General features: G+C 47.0%; 4 protein-coding genes across 5 annotated transcripts; 3 read left to right on the top strand and 1 right to left on the bottom strand.

Annotated features, from left to right (window-relative positions):
• Nucleotides 1-173: 173 nt before the first annotated feature.
• Nucleotides 174-9,781, top strand: jade3 (jade family PHD finger 3). The gene is made up of 12 exons (XM_062450328.1): nt 174-408; nt 3,181-3,292; nt 3,722-3,781; nt 4,005-4,087; nt 4,209-4,366; nt 4,493-4,683; nt 5,077-5,288; nt 5,834-6,001; nt 6,127-6,243; nt 6,462-6,920; nt 7,174-7,291; nt 7,468-9,781. Exons 3-12 carry the CDS (start codon nt 3,733-3,735, stop codon nt 8,307-8,309), a joined length of 2,397 nt encoding a protein of 798 aa, XP_062306312.1. The 5' UTR covers nt 174-408; nt 3,181-3,292; nt 3,722-3,732; the 3' UTR covers nt 8,310-9,781.
• Nucleotides 9,782-10,982: 1,201 nt separating this feature from the next.
• Nucleotides 10,983-14,364, top strand: plcxd1 (phosphatidylinositol-specific phospholipase C, X domain containing 1). The gene is made up of 7 exons (XM_062450895.1): nt 10,983-11,760; nt 11,969-12,108; nt 12,400-12,542; nt 12,897-13,025; nt 13,221-13,376; nt 13,473-13,653; nt 13,902-14,364. The coding sequence occupies exons 2-7, from the start codon at nt 11,985-11,987 to the stop codon at nt 14,144-14,146; spliced, it is 978 nt and encodes a 325-aa protein (XP_062306879.1). The 5' UTR covers nt 10,983-11,760; nt 11,969-11,984; the 3' UTR covers nt 14,147-14,364.
• Nucleotides 14,365-15,386: 1,022 nt separating this feature from the next.
• On the top strand, nt 15,387-17,773 carry si:dkey-66a8.7 (PI-PLC X domain-containing protein 1). Of its 2 annotated transcripts, none has more exons than XM_062450783.1 (6): nt 15,387-15,672; nt 15,813-15,949; nt 16,107-16,235; nt 16,348-16,503; nt 16,708-16,891; nt 17,073-17,773. In XM_062450783.1, exons 1-6 carry the CDS (start codon nt 15,528-15,530, stop codon nt 17,315-17,317), a joined length of 996 nt encoding a protein of 331 aa, XP_062306767.1. In that variant the 5' UTR covers nt 15,387-15,527; the 3' UTR covers nt 17,318-17,773. The 2 variants fall into 2 exon arrangements, with proteins under 2 accessions (XP_062306767.1, XP_062306766.1); XM_062450782.1 differs by having other exon boundaries at nt 15,389-15,672; nt 17,070-17,773.
• gtpbp6 (GTP binding protein 6 (putative)) lies at nt 17,699-21,399 on the bottom strand. Its single transcript, XM_062450781.1, has 10 exons — nt 20,631-21,399; nt 20,362-20,499; nt 20,201-20,271; nt 19,991-20,121; nt 19,750-19,820; nt 19,400-19,558; nt 19,093-19,301; nt 18,627-18,775; nt 18,227-18,379; nt 17,699-18,043 (listed from the first exon to the last, which is right to left on the bottom strand). Exons 1-10 carry the CDS (start codon nt 21,076-21,078, stop codon nt 17,896-17,898), a joined length of 1,677 nt encoding a protein of 558 aa, XP_062306765.1. The 5' UTR covers nt 21,079-21,399; the 3' UTR covers nt 17,699-17,895.
• Between the last annotated feature and the right edge of the window lie 1,442 nt (nt 21,400-22,841).

Here is a 22,841-nt window from a genome sequence, read left to right as displayed (position 1 = left end):
TAAAATGAAATTCATCAATATACATGGTCATGTTCTTGGGAAGGACTAATTCAATGTAATATTGTAGGGATAGTTTATTCCTTAACTGTACCAATTAGTATACCTGTAGAGTCTTGGAGACGTCGTAAACGGTATCAAGTACAGGCGAACGCCGGCGTACAAATTGAGTTAGCTCAAGATCAACTTGCGTTGGCGGCGTTTAGGACCCAGCAGAACGAGCGGTACAATAGGACTGTTGTGCCGTGGTGAAGGGGGAGAGATTGCAGCTCTGAGAAATTCACTGTGGAATATAACAAAATTATTCAGAACATTTGTGTATTTAATGTTCCCTAGTATATGTACATGGCAGGAATTTGATAAAAGCAGTCTACAGCTGGAATAAACTGCAAAGGTTCACGTGAATCGAAGGTAAGCTCGCTCAACAATATTGCTCGTGTGCTGAAGCTAGCTAGCTAGCTAGTATGGGCACTGTGTGCCAAAGCTTGCCCTGGGTGGCTTATCCGGGCTCTGGGGCCTTCCTCTACGTTTAAGAAAGATCTATGAACCTCTTTTTCAGATTTGATCAAATGACCTATCTGGTGTGTCGTAACATCGACACATGTGCATTCATCATTTGTATTCGATTCCATAATGAAATATTTGCGCCAACATCAGCATCAGGAAGTCTTATCTTTGTAGGATATTGCAATGGCGCCCTTGTTTGATTTCTGCTACTGGTGTGCAGATGTAGTCTGTCTTGTAGCGAGGCTTGAGTTTGGCGCCAAGGCCGACACTACAGTTATCTGCTGTCCATCACACTCAAAATGACACACTAATGTTATACTGTAGCTAGCAAGCTACGATCTGTTTAAGCCAGTTAAAGCAAGGTAGCCTACCGCCATGTGTATTAATGCCTACAATAATGGCACATTTCAGGACGGACAGGCTAGTAGTTGTTGTGGCATGGGGGTATGCCCGATAGCTAACATACTTAAGGTAAGTGTAAGGAGACATCACATTTTACCTTAAGTTGATTTTAGTAATGCCATGCTATTCCATAAGCAAAAATACTTATGTATTCCAACAATGTTAATACATTAAATAGCCAGCCCAAAATTCTATGTAATTAACCAATAACACAAACACAAATATGACACATTTGTTCTTGTGTGAATGTAAGAATCTCAGCCAGTTAAACGGCAAATCTACCAAATAATTTTTCTAAAACTAGTTAGCTAGCAACTTAGCAAAGTCCTTTTCCAGAACGGAAGTCTTTTCTGAGGAATTCTGGAATGCCTTCCCGGGGAACGTTCGCTACTCCTCCCACGTGTGGGCTCTTGCTCTATGGACAAAGCACGATAGAGCGCCAATGTTCAAGCTGAACTTACCATATTTAGAGACACTCATTGACCACTTTGCTACTAAAGAAGAGCTACATCCATGACAGTACTGTCACACTCAGAAAATGAAAATAACGGAGTACCTCATTCAGTTAACGGTTTTTCGTAGTCATGCCGATGGGGCCTCCTGGACACGGTACTTGTGGAGGATGTCAACTGTATCATGTAATGTAGAGCCAAGACAAACAATTCAACTCTGATTTACAGTGCATTACTGCCGTACGACGATGAAGTGCGGTGTGTATCAGTGAATGTGTCACTACCAATATTACATTGTGTTTCAAATAACACATTTACAACAACTCTACTTACTATTCTACTGCACTGCTAATTAAGCTGTGTTGCACCTGAGAGACCCAGACTAGAGACCAGGAAGTAACAATTGGCAGTATTGTCAGGTGTACTATTGTGTCCAATATGTCAATGGGAGGTGACGGTAACAAGAGTATATTAATAACAAGATGCCGCTCATTAGTGGAGGCTGTAACTGACTGAACAAACAACAGACAGTAGAGTGTAAGGGAGTGGGTAGCTACATGTCATACCCAGGTGCTTGCCTCTGTGTTGGAGTGGGACTATAAACAGGCCTGTTCCTGTCACTGTCCTGTTTTTGTCACCCCTTGAGAATATGTTAAGAGTCTTCTTGGCTAGGAACGTTGAAAAAACAAACATAAACTGCATTCGAAAATGACCCAGTATCCAATTAGGTTATTTAGGTGATGGAACAGTGTTGTGTGTTACAATTGGTATGGCCACCCAAACTGTCTGGGTTCTCAGTGGTCTAGTTGATGTAGATGTTTCTAGATTCCCAGTTAGCCAGGGCCATAGTGAGTGTGACTGTGTATATATAATACTACTTCTGTGAAATTACTACTAAACTGCATGTACTTGTTTATTAGGTGTGTTGGGGAGGAGATGTTTCATAGAGAGCAGTCCATGTGACAGTAGAAAGTCCAGATGGAAATGAGGATATTCAGTTGTAATAACGTAATGTCCTCAGGCCTGTATTCTTGTCTTCTTGGTATAGTGGGACCTCAACATTCTCAAAAAAATAAATTTGTCAGTTGAGAGTCCTGTAGGGGGCGCTGTGCGCATCCTCCCAGTACAGACCTGTAATCTGCACACTGCGGGGAGAGGGACTTCCTGCCTGTGGTGTTTTTAGGGCCCTGTGTGAGTGTTATCTGACCAGAGCGATGGGCGTGTGTTAATGTCGGGCTGTATGTAGGCCAATGTTGACCACAAACCAGGGTAGCTTTTGCATCGTCATGCTTTTCTCAAACTCACGTTATCTTGTCTTTTAGCCTGGGTCCGACTGGTAGGATGTTTTTGGTTTGGGCCGTGTGTGCGGTTACAAAGTGGGTTCCATTCCCTCTCCACCTCATGGGAATGTGAGGCACGCCCTGTCTGTTGAAACGGAGATCTCTCACGCCGCCGAGGCCTCTGGGAGTTTGAGTCGCTCTTTGTAGGCAAGTGAACAGGGGCCTTTGTCTGATTCTAATAGGAAAAACATCTACCGCCACAGACTCTGCCATGCTCTTCGTGTGTGTGTGTGTGTGTGTGTGTGTGTCATTACTTTCACGCCTAACATGTAGGCCAAGCACTGTGCATGTGTGCTGTTTGGTTGTTGCTGTGGTTTTAGACCCCTGAGCCCCCCCCCCCTTTCTCCCCTGCTGGAACTCATATTTATCCAGCGTAAACCTTGCCAGCCAAAGAACCATAGTAAATCTATGTGACACATTCCCAGTCCCTGTGTCCCGCTGCCATAATCCCACTCCTAGCTCCCGTGTGCTTTTTTTGACAGCGTCATCTGCTTTACGGGCGTCCATCCCAGTCCCGCGTCGGCAGGGATGAGAGGTGGCAGACAAGGGGTAACCAGTGGAATCCCTAGCATGCTCTTCGACTTGAAATCTATGGTGAGTGACAACCTACCGTTCCAAGATGTGCCGTCGACCTGTAACACGTTTGATGCGTTTTGTGGTCATGAATTCACAGACCCTTTTAATCCAGGCTGGTTAAAAGGCTAGTCTGTGATCAATCTTGAGTCTTATACCCTTAGACCTCTCAGGTATTGATGAAACGTCTGGACGGCTAGGTGGATGTTCAAAAAGAGTACATGTGACAGTTACAAAGTGATGCCACTACTTAATGCCAACAATCCCAGCCTGGCTGTGGGCCTGGCTGGAAGTGGGTGACACTCTTGTTTGTCTGTTTATTGATCCAAGGCTTAGTCTGTGTGCAGAGAACTGTTCCTCCTTGACTTTTTTTTTCTCGCTCTCTGCTCTCTCTGCTCTCTTTACTCCACTTCTCTCCCCCTCAATCCTCTCTCCCCTCCCCCTCTACAGGGTAGGTCAGGATGAAACGTCTCCGGTCATCAAGCAGCAGTGACAGCTCTGACAATGAGAGTGAGTGGACCTTGCAGTCAGCACACAGACCCCACCCACGCTCCACTACTGTCACAACAGCTTCCTGTAAACAGAGGAAGCAAAAACCTCTAGTAGACTAGTAGATGGCTCGAATCATGAGCAATGCGGTGCCCTGTTCCTAACACCTCCCCAGACAGGAAGTGAGGGCGTCTGTCAAGATCTCACCTTCTCAATCTTGTCCGATCTCACCCAAACCTTCCAGGTCCCTCAACCTCCTTCTGCTCCTCCAACAAGTATGGAAGCAAACCTGGAACCCCCGCCTCTATGCCCAAGAAACCGGCAGAGGTAAGCCCCCCCCTCCCCCTACAAACCCATCGTCTCAGCCCCTCCATCCCACACCTCCTCCCCAGGCCCGGCCCCCCGCCCGGCCTCGAGAAGCCTGCTGACCGTCCATCTCCCCTCGCAGGTGTTCAGAAAAGACCTGATCAGTGCCATGAAGCTGCCTGACTCCCATCACGTGAGCCCGGAGGACTACTACCTGCTGGCCGACACCTGGAGGCAGGAGTGGGAGAAAGGGGTCCAGGTGCCGGCCAGCCCTGACACCATCCCCCAGCCCTCCATCAGGTAGAGCAGGCCCCCAGGAGTCCCCGTACATGTGAAGGTTTATGGGTAGAGAAACAGTAAAGGTTATGGTGGTATTGCGTTGAAGGGATGGTAAAGTATACTGACTGTGTGTGTGTGTGTGTTCAGGATCATGGCAGAAAGGCCCAAGGAAGTGCTCTTCACCAGACAGAGGAAGTACATCCAGTGCTGGAGTCAGGATTCGGCGGAGACGGGCTACGTCAACATTAAGGAGCTGGCCGAGGCCATGTGTCGCTACGACCTGGACGACATGGACCTGTACTGGCTGCAGGAGCTCAACCACGAGCTGCTTCAGATGGGTGAGGGAGAGGGAGGCGCCTGGAGGGGAGAGGGAGGCGCCTGGAGGGGAGAGGGAGGCGCCTGGAGGGGAGAGGGAGGCGCCTGGAGGGGAGAGGGAGGCGCCTGGAGGGGAGAGGGAGGCGCCTGGAGGGGAGAGGCTGGTTTAGCTTCTGCTGTAGCTGAGACATGAGAGGGCTGATGGGAGGGTGCTTCGGTCTTGAGCTCTGATGGTTCTCCCTGTGGTTATCTGACTGTGCGTCTGTCTCTGCTCTCTCTTGTTCCCTTTCTTCCCTCTCTCTCTCTCTCTCTGTTCTTCTGCCCCACCCTTCCCTCCCTTCTTTCCCTCTCTCTTTCTCTTCCTCTCTGTTTCTCCCTCTCCCTCCGTCTCCTCTCTCCCCCCCCCCCTCTCTCAGGGGAGGGCCCCGTCGACGAGCTGACGATGGAGCGCGTCATGGAGGCCCTGGAGAGGCAGTGCCACGACAACATGAGGCACGCCATCGAGACGGTGGAGGGCCTGGGCATCGAGTACGACGAGGACGTCATCTGCGACGTGTGCCGCTCCCCCGACAGCGAGGAGGGCAACGACATGGTCTTCTGCGACAAGTGTAACATCTGTGTCCACCAGGTGAGCTCCCTGCCGCCCACGTGGCCCCGACTGGCCCGCCCACGTCGGGGCGTTCAGCGGGCCCCAGAGTCATTCCGGACTGCGTAGGTGAAGATGGAAAGTAGAACTGCTGCTGCACTCGGTGTCGGTTTCAAACGGGTCGAGGGGAAACGATTTTAGGGAATTGAAAAAGGGGATTAAAGGTCGTTGTGTTTATGGGCGGCTGTGCCCCTCCCAGCGGCTCTCTGAAGTAGGGCGTCTGTAGTCACAGCTGCCCCAGAGCAAGGCAGAAGGATTCTGTCCCACCGCCCAGAGGAAGCGTGCTGGGTTCGTTCACCTTCTCACACTCCCTCCAGAACGAGGAGTCGTCCCTCATCCAGGGACCCGATAGACAGGCGTGGGTCTCTGTGTACAGCGCTTGGTTGTAGTGCCGTGTTAATAGATGGGGGGGTGGAGGAGATGTGTAGCTCACAATGATGCTTATCAGACCACCGCTTAGTCTAACCTTCTGCTATTTCTCTCCCTCCCATTCTCTCCCCCCCTATCCGTCTCGCCCTCCATCCCAGGCCTGTTATGGCATAGTGAAGGTGCCTGATGGGAACTGGCTGTGCAGGACGTGTGTCCTGGGCATCGACCCCCAGTGCCTGCTGTGCCCCAAGAAGGGCGGGGCTATGAAGGCCACGCGGGCCGGCACCAAGTGGGCGCACGTCAGCTGTGCCCTGTGGATCCCCGAGGTGAAGACCCGCCCAGCGTTACACCCATTCACCTGGCCGCCGGGCACACCTGTGTTCCTCCGACGGATGATGTAGACCTCACCCGTTTGACTGGCTCTTCCTCCTGTTCCCCTTCCCTCCTGCAGGTGAGCATAGCCTGTCCGGAGAGGATGGAGCCCATCACCAAGGTGTCCCACATCCCTCCTAGTCGCTGGTCGCTCATCTGCAGCCTCTGTAAGCTGAAGACTGGAGCCTGCATCCAGGTGAGTGTGTGTGTGCTGAGTTTGAGTTTTGAGTCATAATGCATGTAGTATGTGCTGCTCTGCTGAACCATTTTTGCATGTAGCATTTTTGCATATTCTATTCCACAGACTGGTAGGGGGTGGGGTTATGGAAAAAAGGAAAGCTCAAAACAAGATGTGAAGTTGTCAGGCAAAAACATTTTGTGTGTGTGAAAATCGAATATGTTGTTCCCTCCCAGTGCTCGGTGAAGAACTGCACCATCCCCTTCCATGTGACGTGTGCCTTCGAGCACAGCCTGGAGATGAAGACCATCCTGGACGAGGGCGACGAGGTCAAGTTCAAGTCCTACTGCCTGAAGCACAGCAAGCCCAAGACGGGGGAACCGGGCCTCAGTCCGGCCCGCCCCAAGCCCCCCACCGAGCCCGAGAAGGGGGGCCAGCGGGGCCAGAGGCTCCTGGAGCTGGAGGAGGAGTTCTACACCATGATCCAGCCCGAGGAGCTGGCTCGCACCCTGGGCCTGGCCCAGAACCTGCTGGACTTCATCTACCAGTACTGGAAGCTGAAGAGGAAGAGCAACTCCAACAGGGCTCTGCTGCCCCCTAAAGAGCAGGAGGAGAACTTCCTGCTGCAGCCGCAGGAAGACAGCATCCACACGCGCATGCGCATGTTCATGCACCTGCGGCAGGACCTGGAGAGGGTGGGTGGCCCCCGACGCACTTCTCTGTGCTGCCCGCTTACGTCCGCTACCAGCTGGGGGCGGCCATTTTGGGGGGGATCAAGGCGGTTGACATCTGTGGGGCAACTTTGAAGCCTTTTGAGAGAGAGTGCTTGTGAAATCGAGCATTAAAATGTTGTTAACCCTAACCGTCTACCAGGTTGTATGGCCTGTTGTGTATTTTGTTGTAATAAGTACTTTTGGGTGACATTTGTGCTGTACCTCCCCTCTCCAGGTCAGGAACTTGTGTTACATGGTGAGCCGGAGGGAGAAGCTGAAGCTGTCTCAGAGCAAATCCCAGGAGCAGATCTTCAACCTGCACGTGAAGCTGATCAACCAGGAGGTCTCCGCTGGTAGGACACCTGTAGCTGTGACTGTAGATATGCTGGTCAGGCTTCTGATTGGACTGTAGCTGGGCTGGTCAGGCTTCTGATTGGACTGTAGCTGTGTTATTCACGCCTGTCTTCTGGCCACAGCTGTTCACTGTTCTGTGTCCTGTTTTTTTAAACTCAGGTTCTCTGTTGTTTAGGTCTTCCTGTTTCCTTCCCGGTGGAGAGCCTGCTGTTCCGCCCCCCTCCCAGGATCACCCTGAAGCTTAAGATGCCCAAAGCGTCCCTGGGTAACGGCAAGACCAGCTCCAAGTCTGGCAACGGGCCACTGTGTCCGGACAACAGCGGGAACGTCCACGAGCGGGCTGGCGTGGGCGGCCTGGGCCTGGGGAAGCCCCAGCTGCAGGGCCACAGCAGGAGGGAGGAGCGCCCCAACGGCCTCCTCTCCCCCCCGGGTCCAAGGTCACAGAGTGGCCTGCCCGCCGGGGGCGCCGCCTTGCCCGTCAAGCCCACGGGCAAGCCCCTGGCGCTGCACGCCGCCCTCCACGGACACTCGTCCAACGGCAACGGGAAAGCTCCGCGGCCTAACGGCGTCGCGGACAAGTTCGTAGGGCAGAAGGACAGCTCCTGTCAGACCCCCAGCAGCCAGGACCCTTCTGGCGAGGTGTCCGTCAAAGGAGGCCAGGCGGCCAGCTTCCGGAAGTCCACCATGGAGCACTTCAGCAGGTCCTTCAAAGAAGCCACGGTCAGCCTGGTACGGACCACCGAGGACCTGTGGGACGCTGACAAGCTGTCCCGCAAAGGGTCCGCCAAAGAGAGGCCTTGGGCCAAACCTGTCCCTGAACGGCAGCCAGGAGGCACCAAGCCTTACCAGGAGAGCGATGGATACTGCCCCGACCTGGAGCTCAGTGACTCAGAACCGGAGGCCAAGGGCCGGCGCCAGAGGCCAGGCAAAGTAGCCCTGGCTGGGGGTGACCACATCAGAGGGGTCAGCCGGGGGAAGCAGCAGTCTTTGGGATCCAGGAACTCAGTCCAGAGGTGACAGCCATCCCTGCCCCACTGACCCGACCCTCTCCCCTCTCCTCGCCGGGCAGCAGTCACAAGTGCCAGACACGCATCCCTCTCCCCACACGCCTCGCCGGAACCCTGCCTGGCCGACGTGGGGCCGTCTGGAACACGCTTTCAGGAGGCCGTCGCCAGGTCCCGACCAGGAGGGCGGCGTTGGATACGTGGACGTGAGAAACTGGAGCTGAGGAGGGGCCCAGAACCTGCACCTCGGGGGCCGGGGGGGACTCGTCTGAAGGACGTACGTCTCCACTCTTGTCACTCATGCCAAGCTTGGCTGGAGGGAAGCATCCTTGTACTGTCTTCTGAGATTAAACTACTCGTCAGTCTCCTTTGACTACCATTGTTTTTTTCCGTATTCTGCACAGCTTATAAATCCTGGAATGGAGCCAAACTTCAACACAAAAAGTTGCCTCTGGGACTAGTGTTGTTACATGTAAATATACATCGAGAAATAACCTGTACTTGGGCTGTAAATAAATGGTATGTTGGCAGGCAAAACACTAGTGGATTTCAAATTGAGGTCAGATCGAAAAGTGGATTATAAATGGGGGTGAAGGCAAAGTTTGGGTCACGTGACACGTACGCTAGCATTACGACCCTTCCCAGTTTGCTATCCCCTCTCCTTCACTCTTGATTTCGCCATCACTCGCTCTTGCTATGGTTTTTGACCTTTCCACATTATTTAGTTGTTGATGGGTAAGACGTCTGAGCAGACAGACGTTCTTCCATCTGTATCCACACAGTTTGTTTAAGAAGGTTGTCAAAAAAAGATCCTCACAAGAGATGCTGTGTTCAGTGGATTCTGTTTTATATGGAAGAATGTGTACTGCATAGGTATCGACACAAATTCAGTTTGCCAAGTGATAGAAAGCTCAGCTGAGTGACTGAGAAACTGAATATCAATGCCATTCCATGTCTTATTTTGCAGTGGGTCAATAAGGATATTCTGAAGAATGTGTAGCAGACAGGATTGTACTGTACAAACACACTCAGTAACCATAGGTATGATTTACAATGCAAGTGTTGTTCGACTGCACCCTAGTGGATGACTGAACAACTTCAGATGATGACATTCTCATGCAGTTTAGTGTAGAAGACATACCTGGCCTCTGTTTTTTTGTAGAGTATTAAAGAGGGTATTTATCGCACTTAAGTGTTCAACACATTCCCCTGAGTAGCATGAAGGAAGTTCTGCTCTGTTTTATATGCGTTTGTTTGCTGTATCTGTTCTTTGAATTTCCAACATGTCCTTGTCTATAAGTTGTACTGTATCTGCCAGCAACCAATGAGAACACTGTAACCAAGAGGGTGGATTACAATCTACTAAAGACGTACATTATTTTAAGAAAATCCTGATTTTACACTAAATGGGATACAAGGACCTACGGATTTTCACTGTTGTGTTTTTCCTCAGAAAAATACCTTTTTCAATAAATTTCAAAAATGTCTCCTTGTCCTTTGCTGACTTGTATTTGCCTGCAAGAAAAAATATCCAGGATATAATTACAGACTATTAAAACACTTTAGTACTCGGTTAAAACTGACTGGTTATGTGTAGAATTTACAGAAAAACACTAATCTGAAAGATTATCATTCCAGTGTGGTTGCTAAACTAAACCAACCATCTTGAACAAGCTATGGCGGAATATTATGTCCGCAGAAACGCTGTACTCTGATGTAGCCTAATAGTCATGTGATCGCTCGTTCCCATTGACTCACTACTTTATCTGTCCTCTGCATGGTCAGCCGTGGCCAAAACGCTGGAGGCCTCGAACTTGGTTACTTTTATAACGTTGTTCTCAAGATTGCGAAATCCTATGGCGTTAAAGGAAAGAACGTACATGTGTAGTCTTTGATTCACTAAAACAGGCTCTTCGGTCAGTATTGGGGCATATAAGGCCAAAAATACACCGTGTTTGTTTTTTAGGACTGCAGTATAAGCGAGCAGTGTAGAATACATTTTCCCCACTCAGCAATGCACTTGGCAAGATAACGAGTTATAGGTTCTGAGTTGGCTGCAGAGTGTGATAGGGATCTCCCAGCGGTGCTGTAAAGGGGATGGTGTCTCTTATTCAGGGAGGCACCGCCACTATGAATATGAATCAATCCTCCAGAATCTGAGTGAGGGCTGATAGAAATGAAAGCTGCGTAGAGATCATGCTGCTTTGCTATGTTCTATGACAGTGGTTGCTAGTCCTTGGAAGATGTATCGACCTGCTGCCCAGGAGAGTGTTACATCTGACTGAAAGGCTCATTGGCGCAGTCAACACTTCTTACCTGTGGTGAAAATAGCCAGCTCGAGACAAAAATCACTGCGCAGCAAACACTTGGAGTCCAGCGGTGCTGAGCTGTTTATCGGCTCCCTTTGCTCATTCATCAGTCAAGATTGTTTACACAACGTGCCGGGTAACATTACAGGACATTAAGCCTATATGATGCTCCTGTTGCAGTGATATTATAGCGTTGTCATTATCTGGGGGGATTTTTGATAAAAGCTACATCATGCCCATCAAGGCAAAACACTCAATTGCTATCTGGTGGCATAGATTAAACTCTAAATATTGCACACGTAGCAGGCGATCCGTACACCACTGTGAGATCATTTGGGGAAATTGGTATAATTGAAGTTTCAATTATTATTTGCCTGCTCAACGACTGGTTTATAGTCGTAAGCGACTAAATATTTTTGGGCAAACTGCGTTCTGTATAACAGAACAAGACTGTCTGAACTCTGATCACAGGTGCAGTAGGCTATAGCCTATTTTAAAAGGCGCCGACGCATCAGAACAGCGGTGCTGTCTGGTCTTCTGCGGTCGTTGTTTTCATTGAACATTCAGGCAATTTTCACACAATTTTGGAAGTCACACCCGACAGGTATTTGAATATATTGAAATGACATACTACTTAATCATTAGGGATGATACACAGCAGTAAAAAAAAAATGTTTTTTTTGCCGTGGGCTCTTTAAGGGAACGGCTATTCTTGCGTCTCCCTACAGTGAACCCGCCCTCACAGAACTAGCGTAGCCGGATATAAAGTAGCTGATTTAAAAGCAACACAAATGTTTTTTAGTTGTTATGTTTTTAGGCTATGTGCGTGAATATATTTACATAATTTGTGTATGGTCGTGTTTTCTCATTCAAAGTAGGCTATAATTTGGGTTGACCAAGTTGATAGGAGTCTCACTGCGGGGAGCGTAGCTTCCACGCAAAACGGGGGATTCGGCATCGGACAGGACGGCCGGTCAAGTGCACGACACTGACAACGATCACGATTTCCTGTTTCATTTTTCACAGCAACATTTTTGAACATTTTAAATGGACGACTTATTAAGGGAGATGCTTTTTATATTCTCGGTCAGCAAAACCGGTTCCTCATGAAAGTGTCCTGGCCATCAGGAAAGCATCCATTGCACTACTTCATACGTAAGTGGCTGATACAGTGTAATAAACCGGTAAGAAACCGGTTATATGATAGACACCGCAAGTTAAAATGGCTATGCTTACATTGAGTAAAAATCGTTGTTTTATTGACGAAAGAGCTTCAACATGGCTACAATGTGAGTGCTGACATGTATTGTAAACTAGTTGCCAGGATACATTTACATTTAGTCTTTTTTTTTTTTCACTACAGCCAGGATACAGCCAGGATGTCGTCCGTGGTGGTGTCTGAACTGAACGAGGTGTCCCTGAAGCACCTGCCCATGGACAGGTGGATGACACACCTGCCATGTGCTCTCTGGGACCTGCCTCTCTGGAACATGGCCATCCCAGGTAGGTTACCTGATACCTGCAACTGATCAAAAGGCACTTTTTTCCAAAACCGGTTTGTGAAAAAAATCACATTGTCTCAACAAAAGAATAAACACGGTCATGTTCGATGTAAGGTTTTATTTTAATTTTAGTTCTATTAGGTGAAGTAGGCCTATATGTAATAAAATAAAAATAAATATATACAAAAACATATTAGGCCCTATACACAGAAAAGCTTTTTTATGGTTGATACTGATCAGTTACTTAACATTGTTCCGCTAGATGATTATCTGTCTGTATTTTCCCATACAGGAAGCCACAATGCAATAACTTACTGTCTGGACAAAAGCGACAGATCCCCTGTGGATCTCACTCAACCAGATATGCTTCAGAAGCTGGACAAGTACATGAAGCCTCTCATTCGACCGTTTGTTTACAAGTGGGCGGTAACACAGGTAGGTATGTGTAGCAACCCCTCTCTGTATTTCAGGCCTTAGTTAATAATACAATCATGTATTATTTAGTGCACGCTTATGATCAAAAGAGACATAAAGTACAGGGGGATTTGAACCTGCAACCTCTCAATCTGCAGTCAAATGCTCTACCCATCCCAGTTACAACCTTGGGAAACATTGGAGTTCCATATTCTGGAACCTGGCCCATGTTCCGGTTCAGATTGATGGCTATTATGGTTACAAACCTTTAAATGTGAATGCAAAGTATGGGCCTCAGCATTTAAAGTCAACACTTGGGAGTCGGTGGGATAGCTAACTGTAAATGTAATTGATGTCATTGGAAATACCTTCCAGGAGTGCACTCCGAGTGAACAGCTGGACTGCGGGGTTAGGTACTGCGACCTCAGAATCGCACACAGGCCAAATGACAGCTCCAATGATCTCTACTTCTACCACGGAGTTTACACCAGTATCACTGTGGAGGTACAGTCAGCCTAGACAATGCCCTATACTCTACTAACCCGATAGGCCTACTTTTATGATGGAGACTATATATCTGTGCAGCTCCACCCAAGTATATATTAATATCAAGCATTATTTTCTTGTTTTTTTGTTGTTCAGGACCAGCCTAATTACACTTGTGTACATGTTTAGCCAGCTTCTGCAATTTCTTGACAGACCGTTTTGAAGGAGATAAGAGAGTGGCTGGATGCTCATCCCAGAGAAGTTGTCATACTGTCCTTCAGTCACTTCCTGGGTCTGGACCAGGAACTGCACACACAACTCATCACAACCATAAGGAACGTGTTCACCTCAAAGCTCTGTCCGAAAACGGTATGTTATACATTGATTTATAATAACATTATATTGTTTTATTTCCAAACATCTTCTGGATGATAAAAAAAAGTGAAAACGTTTTTCTCAACACAGGAAATGGCAACACTGAGGAACCTGTGGACTTTAGGTTACCAAGTGATTGTCTCCTACGAGCACTATGTTGTCAACTGCCACGCTGACCTCTGGTCACACATCCCCTACTGGTGGGCTAACAAGTGCAAAGCAGAGGCTCTCATTGAAGAGTTTGAGTGCAAAAAACTAAATGGCCGCCCAGGTAACATAATGAGCTTGAATGCTTGAGATCATCCACGTATGACTGGCCCAGCACCATCTCAGTGTGAAATCTGAGGCTTATACTGAGAGAGAAATATTAGAAATATTAGATTTACACTGTCAAAGCCTCTCTCCATAGGCCTCTCTCCACATGAGGCCTCACCTGTGGTTATCAAAATACAAAACCTTCATGCCAGTTGCATGTTTGAAATTGTTGAATCGGTTGCGTGTGTTTGTGCTTTTCCACAGACGGATTCTTCGTCACGGGTATTAACCTCACAGAGGATCTGAAGTACATCTGCTCCCACCCCACTGAGTCTCTGAAGGACCTGGTCATGTCCACCTACCCTGCCCTGCTGGGCTGGGTGAGGAACCAGACCCCGGGCTCTAACACTGACTCCCTCAACATCATAGCGGGGGACTTTGTCACAGAGAGCCAGTTTGTGCCAACTGTGGTAGCACTTAACGAGAAATTACTGAACTGGCCTTCATGATATCCGGAGAGGAAACCTGAATTTTTGCCAATTTCACCTCAGAGCAAAGTATAAATGGAGGGATCGTCGGCATGAAATGAGAATAAGCTTGTTTTCTGATTTGATATTTATTCCAGTGACTTGAACATTTTTAGGATATGCACTCATTGATGATACTGAAATATTTATTTCTGATGTTTGGAGCTGCTTAAAGTACTTAAAAAGTGTCTTCACCTGCACTTGTTTACCTTTGCCTTTTGTTTAATTACTCCTTCCTCTTTATGCAATGAATTTTCATATCTCAGGCCAGGTGGCCAGTTTAGAATGTCATTTGACCTATAAGCAATAATGATATGATTAACAATAATGTAATGCTAATGAAGGTGTTGAAGACATGCTGCACAAACACAAGAAATATCACATGGTTTAAATGAGCACATATGACCACACACAAAAAAGAAAACATAATATAAATGGAGATTAGCAAAGTACTTCTTTGAGATATTGAGTATGTGTGTAGACTGCTTGTATCTCTTATGTTAAGAATGCCATATCAGTTTAGAAACGGATCAAACACTGTATCTGCATGCCTAGTTCTCAGCATGGACACTTTATCTGACCTTTTGACCTTTGACACTTCACCCCTATATGGTTAATAATAGCAGAGCATGCCTTCATAACAGCAAAACCATCACCTCTGTGCCTGTGGTGAACCTTTCAGTAAAACAACAACATGAGCATTTTTGAATATTCTTCTGAATGTTATGCCTTAACAGGTTGAAAATAAACATGTGACAACATGTAAACATGGTTTGATGTCATAATTGCTATTCATGGTGTCAAGACTACAAGTTACAACATGTTTTTGGTTGGCTAAGGTTATGCAAGTCAATGTGCCTATTGACTTGAGGTGTACTGTGTATACAAACCTTTGTTCATTGGTATTTTTTGAAGACACTGAGTAATTGTCAAACCTGTCAGGCATTGGCTCTGTTATGGGATACATGTGTTCCTGGCTTCCAGATGTTTATTCTCACAGTGTAGTTTGACTTAATTCTCGAAATTCCGATTTGATTCCTGAAATGTCTACTTTAAACTTGTGAGTTATGCTCGAAACAGCTTTTTTTCGTGGCCCTAATACCAAAAATACTCTTTGCTATATACTCTTGCGTACAGTTCGACAGTACGCAAGAGTATGGAACAGTTCGACGGCCAACTTGTGGTTAGTAGGAGAAATCAGGAACTGTAAGAAGGTATTTTGCCACGAGTTCCTGCTTTTCAGGTTACGGCGTTAAAGAGCCGTGGTCATGTGGATTATTGCTTGTTAAAAAAAATGGAACTGAGAGTAGACCGCTCATGACTAAAGGCAGTAAATCACTGTTCGAATACGTTTGTGTACAAAATGTTTAGGGGCAGGTTGGGTGCTGTCATGATATCTGATGAGAGCGTCCCAATGATTTCTGAGATGGAGCATAACTACGAGGAATGGATGTCAAGTTTACCTACGGAGCTGTGGGACGTCCCCATTACAAGCCTCGCTATACCTGGTAAAAACGCTCATAACAACCTCATTTCCGTAGGCTAATTGCATTTTGTATGTGAATTTATTAAACACTGTAGGCAAAGCTGATGATTAAATGTTGCATTCGTGGAAACATGTCATGTTTTGAGATATTTCTTTATCTAGGAAGTCATGATGCCATGAGCTACTGTCTAGATATCACTTCCCCGCTCGTGGGGTCTGAGTCGGACGCTTTCAGGCTTCTGGACGGACTGTTCTACTGTGTCACGCGTCCTGCTATCTTCAGATGGACTACAACTCAGGTCCCACGCTCGCGCTGAGAGAATAAATGATCATATCGTTTCCTTACATTGCCAGTTACTGGCATGTAAAATATTGTACCCAGACTGCTAGTAAAACAGTTATTATTTTCTGTTGGGTTATGTATTTCATGATTGTACTTTTGTTGCATCGCAACAGGATAAATGTATTGTGGACCAACTTTCAATGGGAATTCGATACTTTGATCTTCGGATTGCCCACAAACCCAATGACCCATCTGACACCTTGTACTTCACCCACATCATATATACTTACGTGACTGTCCTGGTAAGTAGATGGTTATGAATGAAAAATAACATTCCCAAAAAAATCTAGACATGTGATCTGTGTGTTACAATGTAGATTTAAATGGTATGTTGTTAATGTCTCACGAGTGTAGGCAGCGTTGAGTGAAGTTGTCGAATGGTTGGAGTCTCACCCTAAGGAGGTGGTGATCCTCGCCTGCAGACATTTTGAGGGCCTGAGTGAAAAACTCCACGAGACATTCATTTCATCACTGAAGACATTATTTGGCCCTAAACTCTGTCCTTGCAAGGTGAGCTTGGTTCTTTGCATGTGTTGCTCAAAACTTGCTTTTACATGTGTCACATACACAGTTTGTTTGCCAAACTTACCCTGACGTTCCAGCTGAATGTAGTGTTTTGTTTGTTTAAATCAAAGTGATAGAGGATGTATCTGTAACAGGGAATGCTTTACGAGTGATGGCCATGTGCTGAGAGCCACTTGTGTGTCTGTACAGGAGGCAGCCTTGACCTTGAGGAGCCTGTGGGCGTCTGGGCACCAGGTCCTTCTGTCATACGACTCCCAGTGCGCAGCCCGACACCCAGAGCTGTGGCCGGCCATCCCTTACTTATGGGCCAATAAGCCCACAGCAGAGGAGCTGGAGAGCTACTTAGACTGGCAGAAAGAACTTGGCCGTCCAGGTGCGTTTCTGAAGTGGTGTCAGTGTTGCTACTCACATACCAACAGAGTCAGTGCAACGATTTACAAGTTAAACAGCATACCGGACTAAAAATAATAGTTCAAATCCAAATAAGAGGAAGGTGTGTATCTGGAGATCCGTCACGGTCTTTGTTTGATTCCGGTTCTCTGTTGTTCCAGAAGGGTTGTTTGTTGCCGGTCTGAACCTGACTGCAAGCCGGTGTCACATCGCCCTGCACCCAGGACAGTCCCTGCGGACTTTGACCAAGCAGAACTGGGACAGTCTGAAGAGCTGGCTGGGGAAGCAGACCCCTGGTCCACACCAACAAGGCCTCAACATCATTGCTGGGGACTTTGTGGGGCCACTCCCAATCTGTCCTCTGGTCATTGCACTTAACAAAAAACTCTTGCGACAGAAGCCTGATTAGCTTTGGGACCAGGTCAATGTTTGGTGCAATGCCTGGCCTTCAGTGTGCCTTACAGTCCTTCTAATATAACCTATATATACCGTATCTCCTATACCGTATCCTTTCTTTGTAGAAGTACACATGTGCATATTTTGCACAGATTTAAAGAAATATATGTGCAATAAGCCTCTGCAGTGAAGACACTTTTTTTCAAAAAAAAATTCAAGCTGCAGGGTGATTCATATTTAGAAGGAGTAATGGAAACGTCTTTGCTTTTTAGCCGAAGGTCTTAGTGTATATTTCTGTAGAGTATTCTGACACAACAAGCCTACTTCAGAACGTCCATTTCACTGGTACATGACAATTAGCAGAAGTTTAAAATGAAATGATATACTTGAGGTATTGTATGCAGAATACATTGTTACTTTACTGTTTTTTCAAAGATATACAATAAATACATCTTATGATACCATCCAAGACAGTGTAATTTCCTTCAGTATATGTCATGATATTACGAATATATTTCAGTCTATGGTCAATATCTGTCATAGGGCAGATGTCAAAGTTCACTTTGGTTTACTTGAGTGCAAACTGGGTTGCTAACTGTCTTGATGCTGCGTTGCTAACTGTGGATACAGGTTTTTGTAGCGTCCATGTGCAGCTGCACTGATGATCACCTTGACGACAGCAGAGCCTTCATCTGCCTCAACGTTCACCTCCTGGACGGTTGCCTCCTTGTACAACCAACTGTCGATCGACACACACACACACAGGCACATACCCACTACTATAACAATCTGGCTTGCAGTATACTGTAACCTATATATCCATATTACTACACTGTATTCATTTCATTAATGATAAATAACATTTATATTGTTGGGGTGAAATAATTACAGTATCTAACTGCAGTGGATCGTAAAACCTCACCTTAACTGGGAGCTGCTAAGGTCTACTCTGAGGGCCAAGACTTGTTTTCCTGTTGACTTCACAATCGCCTCCTCGACAGCCTGCTTCAGTCTCTCAAGGCCATGCTCTCTCAAGGCAGAGATGGGTAGGGCGCTGGGCTCAGACAGCTCGTAGCTACAGTGAGGAGGACAGCATTAAGCTTTCATAAACATCAAATTCCCTTCCTCTTGCATCTCAATCAAGCCCTGGAGAGCAACCAGGCAGAGGGTGAGTGCGTTCATCAGATATGACGGTCCGCAGGATAACAGCTTCTAGACTACGTGAGAACGATGTCAAAGTATATGACAACAACACTGCTCGTTGCGGTGTTGATGTTGGGGTGAGGGTTGATGTTGGGATGACGGTTGGTGTTGGTCCTTACTTGTCGACCAGGTCAGTCTTATTGTGGACCTCTATCATGGAGCTCAGTAGCTTCTCTGGGATCTGCATGTTCTTCAGAACGTCCAGCATGTTCACCTTCTGGTTGACCGTCTCCGGATGGCTGATGTCTCGGACATGTAATATGAGGTCCTATGGAGAGAAGGCATTCTCTATGAGGATATGAGCCATAGACAACTGCTTAGGAGGATGAATATGCACAGATCCATCCCATCCCCTCCATGTGTTCAGAAAGTGGTTTGGGGAGTTGGGGCACTAGGACCTTGCAGAGCTACAGTGACATGACAAGGTCTTCAGGTCTTCTGTGTGGTGTACATACGGAGAGCAGAGTCCCTAATGGGTGACAGTGACATGAGAAGCTAGCTAAGTCTCCAGTCAATGACTATTCTATGAGATGTACATACAGAAGGTGATATGGCGAGGCAGGCGGTCGTGCGTGGCGTACGTACAGAGTGCGCCACGTCCTCCAGCGTGGCGGAGAAGGAGTCGATGAGCTGGTGGGGGAGCTGAGACAGGAAGCCGATGGTGTCGACGTACAGCACGGTCATGCGACTGGGCAGCGGGCCCGCGTGGACGGTGACATCCAGGGTGGCGAACAGCTGGTCTCTGGGCTGCAGCGCCGCGTCGCCCGTCAGCGCTTTGATCAGGGTAGTCTTCCCTGGAGGAGACAAGGGGGGACAGGCGATGCAGCTCAGTGGGGGAGCGACCGGGCCGCGGAGATTCAGCTGTGCGGTGTGCGGTGGAGCCGCGCCTCACCACAGTTGGTGTAGCCCATGACGGAGATGATGGGGAAGTCTCTGTGTTTGCGCTGGGACCGGAGAAGGTGCCTCTTCCTCCTCAGGCGCTCCAGAGCGGACCGGATCTTCAGCTCTCTCTCCTTCAACAGCCTCTGCTGCACCTCCAACAGAGTCTCGCCTAGGCGACCGGAAGGAGAGGGGGCGGAGGGGTTTCAGGGACTTTATCTAGAACCAACTCACTCAGAAAAAGAAAAAAAAGATTTGTTGATTTTTGACAATGAGATGGGGCAAAGAGATGCGTAAGAAGTGTGACAAATGCTGGAATACTAAAACACGATTGGTTTATTTGCTTCGCAGCGGCAGTGTTACCTGAACCCATGATGTATCTGGAGCCTCCTCGTTGCTGGTCCAAGTTAGACACTTCGTGTTTTAGACGGGATCTGTCGACATAAATTGGTGTACAAATAATAATGTGATTAAATGGACGTTCATTATATTGACAGTAGATGGCGCTGTGGGCCTAACTGCATATTAAATCTCACATTATTTGTCACAGCATCTGAAAAAGATCAGTGTTTTTGAGATTTGTATTGGCTGGCTCTTATAGTACCTTAACAATGGTATCTCTGCCAGAGAAATCTGTAGTTTGGCCTCCTTGGTTCGAGCATTGCATCGGAAGATGTGGAGGACTACTGAATATCTGTCAAGCACCTTCACACCCCAGGCTTCCTCCAAATCCCTCTGAAGAGACAGGAAACAGGGTCACAATACAGAACTGCCAACACCGTCATCCTCCGCCTTGGGACAAACACAGGCTTACTTCAGAGACAGGGGACAGACGCTCCACGTTGACGAACACAGCTGTCACACCTGGCGTTCTCCTGATGTGCTCTGGGAAGAAAACAGGCATTTAACTTACATCTCATGACATATAGAGAAACAGGAAGTCATTGATCAAATAGGAAGATGGTAGGAGCAGACCTGTGAGAACCTCAAAGTTCCCCTTGCCGAAGATCCTCTTACTCTCGGGAGTCTTGGTGGAGAGGATGATCTTGTCCACCACTCTCCAGTTCTGCAAGGTGTTCACCAGACCCACCGCCTCCTCCATCATCAGATTGGCTGAGAAAGAAGACGAGAGGAGACACGGGGAGTTGGGGACGCTAGCTATCTAGCATGCAAGAAGGATAGTTTCCAAAGAGACGCAGTGCTGTTCTTTATAACCGTGGCTGTTTGTTGTTTTTATTTTTTACCTGTGGTCAGGTACTGCTTTTTCTTCCCCCATTTCACATCCGGATGGACGATGAAGATCCGGTGGTCTCCATCTCCGATACATGACGGAATATGTTGCTGGAAGAGTTCCTCTACCTCGCTATCATCAATGACATCATCTTGTCCATCCTCCTCTTCCTCACTGTCCCCTGTGTACTTTTTACTCTTTAACTTACGCAGCGATTTTGAAAACGTTCTAAATAGCAAGGGGTAAACCATTTGTTGTCCATACTGTGTCTTAACAAGTCCGTGGCATAGTGACTTGTGACCTCTGAAGTTCTTTGCAGATAACTTCGAGGAGTTTCGTGTGTAGGAGTCCCAGAAAGGTTTGTTTAAACTCCATGCATACGTCCTCTTTGGAACACAGCGTGTTATTCTGCAAATACCAAAAATTCCGTACTTTAAGGCTGACATCGTATAGTTGGACATCTACATTTGTAGGCCACAGAGTAAAATGTGTATCTAAATGTAGGTAATTTGTTGACATCCTTGCTGTCAAACGACGGATACCCCTTATGCAAGGCGCATGTCGGTTCTGACAGCTTCTTTGTTTGTCTTTTCCGGTACAACCAAAAGCTTTGAATGTCGATTGCTCCTCCTCGTGGTTGATATAAGTAGTGAGCCAAATTTGGGAGAAGCTATTTGGCCGCAGTCATAAACATTGGCTGTTTAGAACGCTAAGAACGTAGGCTACTTGCGTACTTGAGAAGAACGTTCTTGCCAAGCGAACGGTTTTGCAAGAACTCGAGGACGGAGAATGATGCGTGTGTTCTTGCAATGACTTCTGGGAAATCAGATGCGTTCTCGCTGACCAAGTCACCATCAGTTGAATCTTCGATAAAAGAGGCGGATCAGTTCCGGGTACTTTTGGCGTTCTTGGTGACTTTTTTTTTTTTTACTGTGAAAAAAGTTGATTTATTATCATTATACAAGGAGAAATCATTTCCAACTGTCCACATACTCTATGCAACAATCAGACAACGAGGTGAAGGGGGTGGGGGTGGAGACCACAGTCCATGCTTATGTGTCTTCTTCATCCCTTCCTCAGGGATGCCAACTTTTCAAAAACCCTTGGAGTGAGAGCCGCCTACAAAGCAAGCCACCCCCCCGTTTCACGTGTTTGCGTGATATAGCCTATTAATAAGCCTATTCATTCTTTTTCTCATGTGAATAGGGTAACACATTTTAACCTTTAGATATCACCATGAAAATGACTGAGTTTATTACTTACATCAAGACAAACAAAAAATAAAATTGTTTGTTAACATGGACAAACGTGCATAATCTAATTAGGTATGTGCTAATTTGCATATATTACACAACAGATATAAACGTTGGGTATAGCCACGGGGAAATGTCTTGTTGAATCTTGTTGGCATAACAGTAAAAGACTTAATGTTAAGGTCTGAATGGAACCCATTTAGGCTACCCATGAGCATTAATACATGGCAGGTAGAAGTACTTTAAACCAGCCTTTATTCATTTTTTATTGCAGAGATGGGGTTTGGGGCTGGGTCTGTGGGACTGTTTCTGGGAGTGAGGGAAGAACAGGAGACGAGGGTAAGGAGAATGCAGAAGACAAAAAGTAGGTAAAATAAAAAGTGGCTGGATCAAACAATCGAATTACAGACACAATGCACCACTAGAGAATCTCATCTTCATTCTCGTCACAGACGATCTGCATTGAGTTTGTGCAGCTCACTCCCCTGCAGTGTCCACAGACCGGGGTGCATTCTATTGTTTTTTTTTTACAACTGCAGCTCAGGGTGCTGCACTCACCTTATGCACCTTATGACCTATTAGCTTCTCGGGAGCAGGAGGTAGGGTTGTCTTAATTGGCACAAATCCCTTGCCACACTTGTGCCATCCCCACTCCATGGGAACTATGGGTCGCACATGACACGCTTTACTTCCGCATTCTTCGATTACAATGGAAGTCTATGTAAGTGTCGCAACTTTTCTATGGCTCTGGCCCATATTACAGCAGCTTAATAGAATTCCTGAAATTCACATTTTCAGTGGCTTCATCTTAGCCTGGTCCTTACCAGACTCTCGCACATTTCATTTGTACAGAGAGTCTGGGCTTGCGGCGAATTCACTAGTTTTCTCCGGTAAAAATGTTACCGGTCCAATCAGCGAACAGAGGTAATGGCTGAGAACGATGACGTGAAGTTTGATTTTCCATCTCGCTC

This window comes from Osmerus eperlanus, chromosome 24 (genome assembly GCF_963692335.1).
Source record: "Osmerus eperlanus chromosome 24, fOsmEpe2.1, whole genome shotgun sequence".
Lineage (NCBI taxonomy): Eukaryota > Metazoa > Chordata > Actinopteri > Osmeriformes > Osmeridae > Osmerus > Osmerus eperlanus.
This window is presented reverse-complemented; position numbering and strand designations above follow the sequence as displayed.